This window comes from Lissotriton vulgaris, chromosome 6 (assembly GCF_964263255.1).
Source record: "Lissotriton vulgaris chromosome 6, aLisVul1.2, whole genome shotgun sequence".
Taxonomy (NCBI): Eukaryota; Metazoa; Chordata; class Amphibia; order Caudata; family Salamandridae; genus Lissotriton; species Lissotriton vulgaris.
Window position 1 is genome coordinate 308,996,323 of NC_141694.1, and position 15,753 is coordinate 309,012,075.

Below are 15,753 nucleotides of genomic sequence, written 5' to 3' on the forward strand. Positions count from 1 at the left end.
GAAGGTTTGAGAGTGTATAAAAGCCTGGTGCCGAAGCAAAGGAACAGCACGGACGATGATGTATACGCTCACGCAATCGAGGACCTGAACGAGCACTTTAGACCGGCGGTGTGTGTGTCCGTGGACAGGTTCAATTTTCAACAAAGAAAACAGCTCCCAGGAGAGACGGTAGAGGAGTACGTGGCGGCACTAAAACGGCAGGCGGCCGCGTGCAAGTACGACAACTGGGAGGAAGAGTTCATAAAGGACCAAGTGATAATGCACACCACGTGCACCTCCGTGCAAGACAAGTTGTGGGCCAGTGGAGAAACCACCCTGAAGGATGTGATGGTCATCGTCAAAAGAGCAGAGCTGGCGAGGAGGTGTGCGGATGCAACAAAGAAGGAGACGGCAACCAGCACCATGGTGAATAAGATTGATGAAGACGAGACCCGTAAGGACCACTCGACAAAAAAGACAACGGAAAAGAGTGGCGCCAAGTGGAGCAGTAATGGCGGACCTCCAGGAAGGCACGTGGGCACCAACCGGAAACCATGCTACAGGTGCGGAAACTGGACGCACGAGGCGCGTGATAAGAAATGTCGGGCATTCTGGGCCAAATGCATGTACTGTGGTATAATCGGACACTTCGAGAAGGTGTGAAGAAAGAAAGCCTCCAAGAACACGGTGAGACTCATCAGCCAGGACAGCGACACGCAGGACACACCGGAGGAGGAAGTAGCCACGGTGCTGGGCATATACGACCAGGTACTGGGAGCGGATGGACAAGTCATGAATGTGGGTGGGAAAAGATCTATGAAGCCGGTGTTGGAGATGACCATAGGAGGAATCGCGATTAGCGTAATAGCAGACACCGGTTCGCCGTATACCATCGTCCTGAGGGCCGTGTGGGAGGAGAAGTTCGCACCACGACTAGGCCTGGAACTGGAGAGGTTTGATATCCGCCCAGTCACATACAACGGGGACCGCATACCAATGGCGGTATTCCGGCCACTGAAGTTCGAATTCCGAGGCCGATCTGCCTGCTGCAAGCTCTACATATCGGAAAAGGGACCATCCGTGCTGGGGTGGCTGGACCAGGGTGACCTGGGCATCAAGTTGGATCCCGGGGGTGTGGAGCAGATCTTATTAACTGAACATGAATTGTGGCCTGACCAAGACAGATGGAGGAAGACATTCCCCAAGGTATTCGGAGGCACGGTGGAAAAACTTGAGAAATTTGCACATAAGATCATCCTGAAGGACAAGGCAGTACCCGTGGCCCACCGAGCCAGAAACATCCCCATCGCAGTGCGAGAGGCGGTGCGAGAGGAGCTCCAAGAGCTGGAGAAGAAAGGGATCATTCAGCCCATCACATGTGCGGAATGGCTAGCGCCACTGGTGGTGGTTAAGAAGCCCAACGGGAAGGTCCGGCTGTGCGTGGACCTCAGGGAGCTAAACAAGAACATTGTAGTAGAAAGATTTCCCCTGCCAAGAATAGAAGAGATGCTGGCTAGCACCCGGGGCATCAAATGGTATTCCACCATCGACTTGACCTCCGCCTACCACCAAATTGCCCTGCATCCGGAGAGCCGCCACCTCGCGTCGTTTATCACCCCGTTTGGGTGTTACCAATTTCTCCGCATGCCATTCGGGCTGGCGTCTGCAGCAGCAGTGTTCCAAAAATGGATGCACCAGCTTTTCCAAAAAAGCACGGGCGTCCAGTACTTTCAGGACGACATCCTGATAATGGGCCGAGACAAACTGGACCATGACGCAAAACTGGGAAAGGTGTTGCGGATTTTGGAAGGGAAAGGTCTCACCGCGGAATGGTCTAAGTGCCGCATCGGAATGTCGTCAGTGACATATCTGGGACATGAAATAGGCGTGGAGGGAGTGACCCCCAAGGCTGAAAACGTCAAGGCGATCCGCGAGGCACCCCCTCCAATCAGCAAAGACGAAGTAAGATCATTTCTCGGCATGGCCGAGTACTATGGAAAATTCGTGCAACATTTTGCCTCCAGGACCCACCATATGAGGCAACTTACGAAGGAAAACACTGAGTTCCGATAATCAGCAGAAACACAGAGTTCGATGATGTCAAGAAAGCGATCACAGAAGCCATTCCCCTGCAGGGGTATGACCCCCAAGGCAGAACGGTCATGACCACGGATGCCAGCGACAAAGGCCTGGGAGCAGTCCTGATGCAGGACAGAGGCCAAGGACGGATGGAAACAATAAGCTTTGCCTCGCGCACGCTGTCGGACACTGAGAAAAGGTACAGTGTAATTGAGAAGGAGATGCTGGTAGTAGTGTGGGCCACTGCGAGGTTCAGACAATTTCTGTGGGGCACACGGTTCCTATTGAGAACGGACCACAAACCCCTGCTAAAGGTGCTGACGTCAATTGGGCACGCCGAAGCTACACCAAGAATATCAAAGATGTGGTTGAAGCTACTAGAGTTCCGGTATGACGTGGAGCATGTACCAGGGAACAGGAATTGTGTAGCAGACTACCTAAGCAGAGCTGCTGCGATGGAATCCAGTGGTGAGAACATGGCAGGAACAGAGGAGTGGGTGGCACTCACAGAGGACCAGGAGGTTTCCATCAGCCTCACAGAATGGGAACAGGCATATAATGATGCAGTGTTAAAAGAGGTGAAGAAGTTCGTGACGCAAGGGTGGCCCGAGAAGAAAGCACTCGTAAGGGAACTCAGACCCTACTATGAAGTCAGAGAAGAACTATCGATAGGTGACAAGGAAGTGTTTGTACACAGGGGCGAGAGAGTAATACCACCTGCCGACCTCGTCGACCGGCTACTGGACACACTCCACGAGGGACACCTTGGGATCTGCAAATTGAGGCTGAGAGCCAGGCAAGACTACTGGTGGCCGGAAATGGACTTGAAGGCAGAAAGACATGTCAGGAACTGCACCAGGTGTCAAGGAGCGGATAAGACCCTAAAACTCCTCCGACCTGAGCTGGGCAAGTTTGATATACCAAAGAACCCTTGGCAAGAACTGAGCGTGGATATCCTGGGCCCTGTTCTGGACATACAAGGAGTGCAAAAGTACGTGTGTGTCATTGTGGACAGGTACTCGAAATGGCCAGAGATAATGATAAGAGAGACCATGGACACAGACGCAATTATCAAGTTCCTAGCAGACACGTTTGTGAGGGAAGGCATCCCCAAGACGGTGCTTAGCGACAACGGGCCCCAGTTTAAATCAGAGAAGTGGAACAGATTCATAAAAAGAAATGGCATAGGAGCCAAGCACACAGCGATATATCACCCAGCCAGAAACGGCTTAGTGGAACGGTTCAACAGGGTGATAATGGGGTCAATTCAAGCTGCCATAGCCGAGGACAAGGACTGGGAAGCAGAAATCTGGCATATGATCTGGGCTTACAGGATAACGCCTACCAGTACAGGATACAGCCCGTTCCAAATACTCAGAGGCAGAGAACCTTTCACACAGGACAATCGAGTGTGGAAGGAGAAAACAGTCACCAGCGAATGGTCGCCCGCTGTGGTGCGAGCCAACCTTGAGAAAGCCCAAGCAACCTACACCAAACATTATGATCGCAGACGGAATGTACGGGACACTGGACTAGAGGAAGGAGAGTGGGTGCGAGTGAGGTTGGCCAATGCGCAGAGGAAAGGAGAAAGCAAGTACAGCAAGCCCATGCAGGTGAAAGAAGTAAGGGGCAGGGCGGCCCTACTGAGTGATGGCAACGTCTGGTCGCAAGACCGCATGGCATGGTGTTACAAAATCTTGAACTGGAATCAGAGGACCACGGACTGGGAGGAAGAAGTAACAGAGTTGGGAGAGCAGGAGGCTCCGGAAGGAGCGCTTGAGGAGGATGGAGAAGACGCACAAGAACTAGAGACAAGGGAGCACGAGCAGGAGTGGATGGCCCGAGGAAGTCGGAGAGAAGGAGGAGCAGGCGCGGCCGCGCAGGAGTCAGAAGGAAGTAACAAATGTGAGAACACCAACACCCCGGTAAGACTGACCCGCAGTGGTAGGGTGGTGGTTAAACCCGCAAAGTACAGAGACTATGAACTGAACTGTGGACAATGAGAAACTGTCTCCATGTTGGGAAAAAAGGGGAGATATGTAGTAGCGCGCACTAGTGTATGCACGTCACGTAGGTCACGTGACGTGCCGCACCCGCGCAAGGCTATGCAGGCTGTGTAAGTGTTTGGCGCCCAGTACCGTTAATTGGCAGTTGAGGCGCGGCGCTCTTCAAGGGTAGACGTGTTTAAATAAAGACGGTTAAACACTACCAGGTTGCAGCGTCATCATTGCTGGGGAATCAATAACATTACACATGCCAGTGCCACGCTCTATGCCACGCTCTACTACATGCTATTAAAATAACACAATACACTTAAAGGAGCAATACACGGAGAGGTAATAACTAAATGAATATACAACAAGGAAGTTCTTACAATGTTGTAAATATGTAATCTATGCCTTTACGATCCTAATCCTAATATTGTTTTTTAGTTTTGTCTGCCACCAATTTTTTATTTTACTTTTTCATCTATCTCGTTTGTATCTGTAACGTGGGTGTAAGTATGTACATTTTGTTGTTGACGAACTCACCTCTCAAAGCCTCATAGTTCTTGCAGCTGAAATTAATAAAGTCGCTCCACTCAAAAGCAAAAGGTTAAGGCCCACTCCCTCAGCACCTTGGTTCAACAAATCCCTTTATGAGGAAAGGAAGCAGCTAAGATCCCTGGAGAAACAATGGAGGCAAGTGCCCTCCTCCGACAATTTGGCCAAGCTTCGCTCAGCAAGATCCAAGTACCACAAGCACATCTTCCTTGGGAAAGCGACACACTTCAAAACCCTCCTTGACTCCGCCAAAAATAGACCCAAAAAACTATTCGATCTCATCAAAATGCCTAACTGCTCTCCCCCAACCTCCAAGGTGGATGATTCTACAAAGAGAGCAGCGGATTTTGCTATTTTCTTTGATGAAAAAGTGAAATCACTTGTGGATCAGGTCGCTCATCCTACCCCTCCAGAGGAGCGCAAATCCTTAGCCATTTGGCAGAGCTTTGACCCCATATCTGAAGATGCCCTTCTCAAGTGCATACGAGAAACGAAGCCATCCAACCATTCTCTTGACCCTATCCCCAGTGCCATTGCCATTGACTTCTATACCCATTCCCTCTCCTATTGGACCACTCTGATCAACCTCTCCCTCTGGCAAGGCTCCCTTCCTGCCTCCTTCAAAACTGGGCAGGTCACCCCTCTTCTGAAAAAACCCACTGCTGATGCGAATGACCTCAACAACTTCCGCCCCATCACTAACCTTCCCTTTCTGGCGAAGATCACAGAAAGATGTGTAGCAAAACAACTCTCCTGTCATATCAAGGACAATGATCTTCTAGACCACTGTCAGTCCGGCTTCATCCAAAACTGCAGCACTGAAACAGCCCTACTGCAAGTGGTTGATGACGCGTTGAGGATACACGATTCAGGGGGGTCCTGTCTGCTAATTCTCCTTGACCTTTCCGCAGCCTTTGACACTGTCAATCAAAACACCCTCCTCAATATTCTACAACAGAGAATGGGCATGGAGGGCACTGTGCTTAAATGGTTTGCATCCTTCCTTTCTGGCAGATCCCAAATGATCAAAATAGCGAACAGTCTTTCACCTCCTGTGGCGGTAGGTCAAGGTGTTCCCCAAGGCTCGATACTTGCTCCCACACTGTTCAATCTCTATTTAGAACCACTGGGAAATCTCCTAAGTAAATCCGGGATTCACTATCATCTTTATGCTGACGACACTCAACTCTACCTCAAGATTGCCTCTACTCACGATCTCTCCATCCTAAGCTCCACTCTCGACTCCATTCAAAACTGGATGTCAACTCATCAACTGATTCTGAATCCCTCCAAAACTGAATTCCTCCTCTTCTCCTCCTCACTCTCTCCACCCCCGGTTCAATCATGGATGGATCAGATGAATCTACTAAACAATAAACCCATCATTGTCGACAGCGCCAAATCCCTTGGTGTCATACTAGACAAAAAACTTAATCTAATTCCCCACATCAATTCCATTGCGAAATCAGCTCGATACCAACTGCGCCTTCTTTGGGGAATCCGTCGCTTCTTCGCGGAGCGGGACCTTATAACCCTGGTGCAAGCACTGGTCCTCTCCAGACTCGACTACTGCAATTCTCTTCTTACTGGCCTCCCCAAATCCCACTTGTCCCCACTTAAGTCTGTTTTCCACTCAGCAACTCGTTTCATTTATGGGGCCAAAAGAAGCGATCACATCACACCGATGTTATCTACCCTCCGCTGGCTTCCCTTTGAGGCTAGAGCTATCTACAAGACCGCTTGTATCACCCACAAAGCCCTGCACTCCTCTTCTCCTCTCTACCTGGCGAATAAACTGAAACTCTCTGGAGGTTCTAGACCTTCACGCAATGCGGAGAATCTACTGCTTGAACCTCCCACTTTCAAGAAGGAAAGAACGATGGCCCAATCCTTTTCAGGCAACGCAGTGAGAATCTGGAACTCATTCCCGCCTCAGCTCCGGACCACCGCCTCCTCCCAGGCCTTTAAAAGGGACCTCAAAGCTCTCCTCCTCCAGAGACACCTCCAAAAGTAACTCTCTTTTATCTGAAGGAAGATCTCCCACTACTGATAATTTCTACTTCTCATGTCCATGGAAGTGCCTTCCCAGTGTGTTTTTGCGGTTAGAGTGTTTGCCTTTTATTGCAGTATTATCCATGTACTTGTGTTTGGTACCCTCTTGCAACTTGCACTCACCACTTTGCCCCTGTAACACACGGTTTGCTTCCTCTCACATGTTTTTTACCTTTGATACTTGCACAAGTGCCACTTTTGCCTACGTAACCGTTTGTTCTTGTGCTTGAGTGTCTAACATATTTAAAAAACCCAGAAATGCCCATGCCTCTCCCTTGATGCAGGAGTTGCACTGGCTGCCAATTCGCCAGAGAATTATCTTCAAAGGAATGTGCATTGCTCACAAGGCTTTGTATGGCAAAGCACCAAAATACCTGAAATCCCGACTATCCCCCTACATACCGGGTAGGACTTTGCGTTCGTCGGACGCCACTCTTCTGTCTCAGCCCCGCTTTAAATTGACCACGGTGGGGGGCCGTGCTTTCTCCAACACGATCCCAGCTTTATGGAACAAATTGGATCCAGAGCTCAGGAAGGAAAGTAACTTACTTTCCTTCAGAAAAAAACTAAAAACTGTACTATTCAAACAAGCATGGAGCAGACCTTAGGTGCACAGCTGGTTTCAAGTGAATATAACATCTATCACGTAATTCTGGTCAGACAGCGCTTAGAGACCCCTGTGGTTATAACGCGCCATACAAATTAAATAAATAAAATAAATAAATAACATATATTGCAGTATTATACCGCAAATTATACTCTATTTTCTCTTGTAGCCTGCACACTTGTCACTTTTTCCTCCTGTGCACTTTTTACTACCTCATGTATTTTTGGTAGACCACATTTTTACTACCTCATGTATTTTGTTTGCTCACAAGTGTCACAATTACCTTGTCTACCTCATGTATTTTTGGTTTCTCACAATTTTTACTACCTCATGTATTCTTGTTTGCTCACAATTATCACTTTACCGTATGTAACATAACGTATGCCTCTGCAATCTGTTGCTCGTGTAATGTTCTCAGTTTGTATCTTTTCTGTTCCTATTGTGAAGCGCTCTGACACCTTCGGGTAAAGTCCGCGCTATATAAAATTGCATAAATAAATACATTTCCTCATGTAACGTACTTGGTTCTATTGTGAAGAGCTCTGACACCTTTGGGTGAAGTCCGCGCTATATAAAATTGCCTTAAATAAATTAATAAATACAGCAAGGAGGTGCCGACTGGCCACGCCCTTTAAACGCCCAGTAATAACTTTGCTACTGCTAACATGGATGCACGTAGTCTCAGCTTTTGAGTAGCGTTGCGCGCGCTCCAGTGTCTGGTGGTTCTCTGACAGGGACTGTAAAAGAGTCAGCCTGTCGGTTGTCCTATGTCTATTTTGGCGGCTTGCTGCCGCTGAGTGTTTGTATCTACGCCAGGGCAGGCGTGGGGGAAAGTGCGCGGGAGACCCGGGCGCACCGAGGCCATGTCTTCCTCCAGAACCCATCCAGAGAAGTTCCGGGTAAGTGCGCTGCTCAGCCTGCGGTCCGACATAAGGCCCTTTCACGTGGGTTGTGCCCCTTATATCTACTACCGGCGCCGCTACTAGTACGCTTTGGAGTCGTATGGCAATCCAGCGAGAAATTAGACTACAGTAGTCGAGCTCACTGTAGTACGAGGTGCTCTGCTACCCAGCAGCGCTCATTGCTTTACATGTTAGTTTATTTATTTTTTTATTTATGTTGCTAGTAGTTCCATTATTTTGGGCCATATGTTAGCAAAGTCAAAATAAGTCTGAAATGTAATGCATCAGTGAGGATTAAACTACAAAGTTAAAGGAAGTGGACAAACTGCACAGTCCCCAAATCTGTCAAAAAGTTATTGTGATGATGTGTGATTCTTACAGTTGTGACGAGGTGGCCTCTCTGACTGACATACAGTTGCGATAGATTGAAATGAACGTCTGTTACTTAAAATATATAGGAGAATAACGATCAGACCCCCTATGATGCTTTCTTCACTTTAGATAGCAACGTTACGGAACATCTCTGGGCGGCTTTAAAAGAAACGGTTTTATTTATTTGATTACTAGTATTGGCAATATTTTTGCTTTTAAAATGGTAACATTCTAAACAATTTACAAAGGAGAACGCCATTGACTAAATAACTAGTGCCAGTTCTCTCCTGTTTTTGAATATAATTATGAGCAGTGATGTATAACGTATGAACTGTGACTTGGAGGAAAAATGACACATATGGAACGAAAAGTCAGACTCTGAAAAAGATGATCTACGGTTAAAATCTAGGTTTCGGTGTGATTTAAGGTGGTTTACATTTACGTTAGGGTATAAAGATTAGGGGGCATATTTACATGTTCTGGCGCATCTCTGCAAATCAGCAGGGATGCCCCAGAACAGATGCGTCATGCAATCTCCTCCTTGCGCCACCACAGATGCGCTGCACCATGGTGCAAGGAAGAGAAGATGCGTGACGCATCTTGTGGCGTATGGGCGACGCATTACTGGAGTCGCAAGCACAACGCAACTCCTGCAATGCATAGGGGCCACCCATACATAACCGGTACGTCATTCCTTACGCCTGCCTCAAACAGGCGTAAGGGTTTGACGCAGCAGTGTCGTAAAATTGACTCAGTGAAATCTTGTCGATTTCACTGCGTCAGTTTTACGGGGTTTTGATACGAGGGAACGCCCACCCTGCGACAGAACGCCAACATGAAACCTGACGCAGATTTCATGTGGCGCAGGGCTTTACAACGTGACGCATCTGCCTAGATGCGTCACGCTGTAAATAAGTCGCAACGTGGCGCATTGTTTACGCCGCCGCTGCGTCACAAAAGCGACGCAACGTCGGCGTAAAAGTGTCGCAAGGGGCTTGTAAATCTGCCCCATAGTGTGGACTGACGTCTGTACAAATAACCTCGTAGAGTGACCAAATCAGTTAAAAGATCTAATTTCGCCTTTATGAAGCTTGGCAGTTTCGATCCTATGTAAATGGCACACACTGTTCAACCATTGAGAATGTTATGGTACCTTCTGTTTTCCTTAAGGCAGTGATTTTGTGGTAAGAGACGGCTAAGCAGAATGTTCTTTAGTTTCATTTGGTGAGGTGTGAAAGTGTCGGGTTAGTAAGAGAAAGTACTCCCAAAAGGAAGACAATGCCATATAAGGGAAGATCTTAAGAATAGAGGAGTGTTGGGACTCGACTATGGAGTGTTGTGTGTTAACATAGTTAAGGAATGTTAAGGGAATAAAGAAGCTTAATAAAGGCTGTTTAACTGGGATGTGGTGGTTGCAGCATGTATTGATAAGTCATGCTGTAGCTTAAATAAACTCTTACCTGGAGATATCCGAATTTATATTGGCAACACGTTAACACAGCAGGATGAGCGAGAGATCCATGTGTGATTCCTGTACCCGGTTTTATTAATACCAGTCAGAGAATCCCCTGCAGGTCTGTTCTTAGTAGAGTGCCAAAGGCAGTGTTAATCTATTGCCTCCAAGACCCTGGGGCTCTCAACAGTGTTCAAATATGCCAGAAAAAGGTACTGTAATTAAAGCACTTTTCTCTCAAGCAAAGGTTCAAGGCATTCCTCGTGTCACGAACTCTTGAGCGAGGTATTTATGGCTTTCAATGCGAGCTCCCCACGCGCAGCCTAGATTTGTGACATTGTGCTTCACTTCACCATGTTGTATGCAGAACATGCTGTCGCCGTCCTTAATTGGGGGCTTACATGCTGAAAGAACTGGAAAATGCTGCATATCGACCTACAATGCGCACACCTCTTTTTTGGCTATTATAAAAGTGTTTCGCACATTCATGCCACATTAAAGTGCCCCCGCCATATTTAATTCAGTGCCATGCATGCTAAAGCATTTTAAAGTGGTTTGTAATAAATAATTGCAATGGTTCAACACTCATTTTTAAATGGTATTAAATGTTATACATGATAATTTAGCACAAGTTCATAGTCTTCCATGCACAACTTCAATAATTCATATTTTCCAATAGCTGAGGTTTAAAGATAATTCTTTATTCATGCCTCCAATCTTTAAAAAAAAAAAAAGAGCATAACCACAGTGAGAAATCCAACCTCAATCGGGAAACTGGAGACCAGGTTGGCGCAAACTAGAGTCTTTTTATTAAGGTGAAGGTTTCCAGATAGAAGACTCAAGACACAGCTGGCCGCAGTAAGATCGTTCCTCTCACACAGGGCGCTCTCCTCCGAATGGTCACTGCTGTGACATTCTAAATGATATCACAGTGGTGTCAACCAAGTGCCAGCCTAACAGGGGGTGGGGAAGAGGGTAAAGGCCCTCCCTAGGGCGGAGGATACCACCCATCCCCCTCCCTACAAAATTGAGAATAAAGATATACAGAGCATAACCAACAAAGTGTAACTCACTTGGTGACAGGATAAAGTTACACAGAACATAAACAACAAGGTGTACTTCACTTGGTGACATAATGCTCCAAATACTTAGGGCGGATAACCTCCCTGCAGCTCGACCTACGAGTAAGGTTGGCCCGTCCCGAACCGCTCGGATGGGTCTCCCTTAGAGTGTGATTCACGCTCGCTCCTTGTTCTGTTGTCATCATGTGCTGAGGGAGCAGTGTACCTCACCACCCTCTCCAAATCTTTCCTTTCTTGTGTTTTGACAGCATTATTAAATATTTTCACAATCTTTGTGGGTCTAGAGAACTCTGACCAATTTGCTCTGCCTGTGGGTGCTTTAATCTTGACCACATCACCAACTTTAAACTTAATCTCTTTAACTGAGTGCAGTTTATCAAACCTGTTTTTCCTGTCCCTCACAGATTTGAATTCCCTCTCACGCCACTGTGACGCCCTACAGTGACCCCATCCACCGTGGTACTAGCCTTGAGTTTGGTCTTCTCGCTCTCTATAGTTCAAAAGGGGCGACACCTGTGTTTTGGTGAGGGGCGTTTCACTACCTCATCTTTTTCCAACTCATTCCACTAGCCCTTGCTAGCTGGATCCCTTCCTTGATGGTTTTATTAAATCGTTCGACCATCCCATTAGTATCAGGGTGATATAGCGCACATTTCTTGTGTGCAATCCCACTGCTTTCTAGGAAATCTTGCATTTCTTTAGCGCAGAGTTGCACACCATTGTCAGCTAATAAGGTACTAGGCAACCCTTCCCCGAGGAACACTTCTTGTAAGAAATCAATTATCACCTTAGTTGTGACCTCCAACACACATTTTACTTTCAGCCACCCTGAGTACAGATCTACAAGCACCAGGATGTAAGGTGTCCTATGTTCACCGGTTAGTGGACCACTATATCTAACACCATGTCCACCCATGGACCTACAGGGAGTGGCATGCACTGCATTGAAGGTGTGTGGTGTTTTAGAACCTTGTCACTGGTAGAACATGGTATGCAGTCTCTTACTTCCCTCTCGATCTCAGTGTCCATACTGGGCAACCAGTAGTCTGAACGCAACCTTTGCTTAGTTTTGGTAATCCCCAAGTGCCCTTCATGGGCCAGGTTGACTAGGCGGTTTCTTAAGATCTCAGGTGGAACCAACCTTGTGCCCCTGAAGAGACAGTCGTCGGTGACTGATAATTTGTTTCTGACCATCCAGAACAGTCTTAGTGCCTCTTCTTGTTTGTCTTTGTCTTTCCAACCTTCTTTAGTTTTCACGTACACCTCCTTTTAGTAGTACATAGTTTCTTAGTCTCTTTCCAGCTTTCTTCTTCAATGGATCCTTGGGTAACAACACACACGTTTTCCGACTGTATCTCCCGATCATCCTCATCCTCCTCTTCTGTGCCGATCAGATCTTTGTTCGACTCCCTCACCAGGCGTGAAAGACAGTCGGCTGCTAGGTTTCTAGCCCCTGGTACGTATTCGACATCGAACGTGTGCTTTTGGAGGTTCACCACCCAACGTCTTATCCTGCTTGAAATGGAGTCCAGTCCTTTCCTGCTGAATACTTCAACCAAGGGCTTGTGGTCTGTCCTCAGGTGAAATCTCGTTCCCCACACAAAGTCTCTGAATTTGCTCATGGCCCAATGTACCGCTAGTGCTTCCTTCTCAATCACCAAATAATTTACCTGGGCCTTGCCGAGCGATCTTGAAGCAAACGCTATTGTCTCCTCGCCGCCTTCACCCATCTGCGTGAGGACTGCTCCCAGTCCTTTCAAACTTGTCGGTGGTCAGCACAGTCTTCCTCCTTGGTATAAAAGATTTGAGACTCAGAGCTTCTGCCAGGGCCCTTTTTGTGTCTTCAAATTCCTTCTAGCACTCCTCACTCCAATCGAAGACTACCCCTTTCTTAAGTAGGTTGCGTATGGTATATGTGCGTCTAGCAAAGTTTTGTACAAAATTGCTATAATACTCTATCATCTCCATGAATGATTTTATCTAATCTTTGTTCTTAGATGGAGAGAGGTTGATGATAGCGTTTTCTAGCTCTGCCTTCGGACGAAATCCCCCTGCCTTTATGACCCAGGAATTCTATTTCGGCACAGCAAATTTTGCATTTTTCTTTCTTTACTGTGAGTCCCTGTTCTTTGAATCTCTCCAGTATTTTTCTCAACCTGAATTCATGTTGTTCCTCATTCTTCGAAAATCAGCACGTCATCCTGGTAGCACATGACCACAGGAATGCCTTTGAGCAAGTTACTCATTATCCTTTGTGTAGGAGGGTAGGGTCTGCAATCCTATGGTCACCCCAGATTTTTGCTTTTTGCTTCACTGGTTTACAACTTTCCGTGGCTGTGGGCCTGCTAATCATACCCACAGCCTAGCTGTTCTCTCTCTAAATTGACATCCATGTACTTTAGGTGCATTTACCAATTGGTATTGGGTCACTCTTGTAAGTCCTTGTACAGTGTACCATAGGTACCCAGGGCATAAGTGAACCCAAGGCCTACCAGGGGCTGCAGCATGTATTATGCCACCCCTGGCTGGCCATCCAAATCTGATCAATCAGCTGTGGCAAGGTGGTGTAATCGCCCTTTGCTTTAGATATAGTATACCTATATCTAAACCTAAAATGGACACATATACTCCTATAAATCACTCCTATGGCAGGCCTTAACAATCCTGGAGTGCTTGGAATTATGTGAGATAGTGCTCTGGCATAAGCTGAGCCTGTCTGTAACTTTCGGAACCAAGTCCTTTAGCTGTTTCCATGATAACGCTATACCATATACTCTTAAGTGCATTATAATCCTTGCGGTTATTGCTAACTTTGGCATAGCATTATCAAAACATGCCGAGTAAGGTGTCATACGAATTGGAATACTACCCCCTCGCCAATTCTGGCGACGGGGGTAGCATTCCACCCTTTTAGAGGGACACAACATGTATGTAACTGTGAACCCCGGTTAAAGTTAACTCGAGCCTCAGCATCACAAAATGGATGCTGCCACCACAGACCCAAGTCTGACCTCCTGCTGCTGGGAGTCCTTCCAGCGAGGGAGGCCTGGACAAAGGGTTTCCTGCCTTGGGAGGTGCTAGCACCACCCCAGACAGGATTTTGTGTATTGGGAAGGACAGGCCTGAAAGGAATGAGACATGCCTGGGGTACACAAGGTGTCCCTGTGCATACACCGGTTCAAACCAGTTGCTGGGGCACTCCAGCCCCAGCTCTGGCGCGAAACCGGACAAAGGATAGGGGGTGTAACCACCCCCCTTCCTGGTCCCACCCATAGGATGGACCTAGTGATAGTACAGCCCCCTTTAGGAGAATAAAGGTAGGAGCTGGTCCCATTCCAAACTAAATTATCCTGAATTGAAACTACAAAGAAACTCTGGACTTCGACTTTCTGCTCCACAGAAGACTGAAGAAAATCTCCCTTGTGGCCAAGGAGTGACCACCCTGCACAAGCAGGCACCATCAAGCGTTCCAGTGGTTCACTTTGTCGTCTTCCCTGGTGGATCCAGACTTCAGAGCCCGACGAGACCCGGACTTCCAGACCTCTCCGACCTCAACTCACATCTGCAGCACAGCTGAGATCCGTGGGTGCGACGAGACACGTGGGACCGGCCATCTTTCTACTCGACCTCTCCGCCGTCTTCGACATAGTCTGTCACAGCACCCTCATTCAACGCCTCAGCAACATCGGCATACAGGGAAAAGCCTTGGAATGGATCACCTCGTTCCTATCTAGGAGAACTCAGAGAGTCTGACTTCCCCATTCAAATCAGAGGCCACCGAAGTCATCTGCGGTGTACCACAAGGATCATCACTCAGTCCCACCCTCTTCAATGTTTACATGAGTCCACTCTCATCCATCGCGCGCCAACACAACCTTAACATCATCTCCTACGCTGACGACACCCAGCTGATCCTTTCCATCACCAAAGACCCTATCACCTCCAAAACCAATCTTCACGAAGGCATGAAAGAAGTAGCCGAATGGATGAAAAACAGCCGCCTAAAACTTAACTCAGACAAAACGGAGGTGCTCATCCTAGGATCATCCCCCACTGCTTGGGGCGACCCATGGTGGCCTTCGGCTCAGCACCCATACCCACAGACCACGCACGCAACCTTGGCTTCATCCTAGACTCCTTACTCTCGATGACCAGACAAGTCAACGCGTCTCATCCTCCTGCTTCAACGTACTTCGTATGCTCAAAAAAATCTTCCGGTGGATCCCCCCCGAGACAAGAAAAACTGTCACCCACGCACTATGTTTTCTTAAACCCTGTTTTTAGCTGACAGCTTCTAGGGCCCCCTTACCTGCACGTTAATTGTTTTCCACCGCATTTTGCGGGTCCGGTTCCCGGTTCCGGGTGGTGGGGTAGGAACGGGCGCCATCTTGGAGTGGGGTGAATACCAGGAACTGCAATAGTGAGCGGTGTAGTGCTCCGGATGTCCACAGGGACTCCTATTTAAAGCTCGCTCCTCCGCGCAGCGGACCAGCGCAGCGGGCGTGCCTTTGCTGTGCCGGAGTCGTGCCAGTCAGCGTCCCGGAGGCGGACGGAGCGGCGGGTGGCCTGGTTTCGGCTGACCAATGTCCCCTGGAGCCACTATGGCCCGCTATACATCTTCGCAACTACGGTCCCTACAAAAGGTATTGTACGGTAGCTTTAAGGTATTCCCTCGTCGCCATAG

At 47.9% G+C, this 15,753-nt stretch overlaps 1 protein-coding gene across 1 annotated transcript in view; it reads left to right on the top strand.

The window, feature by feature from the left end:
- The first annotated feature begins 8,029 nt into the window (after positions 1–8,029).
- E2F6 (E2F transcription factor 6) overlaps positions 8,030–15,753 on the top strand; it is a 183,472-nt gene continuing 175,748 nt past the window's right edge. The window contains exon 1 of the mRNA XM_086926331.1: positions 8,030–8,159. Within this exon, the coding sequence (XP_086782457.1) occupies positions 8,124–8,159 (36 nt within the window). The 5' untranslated portion in view covers positions 8,030–8,123. The remainder of the gene's footprint in view (positions 8,160–15,753) is intronic.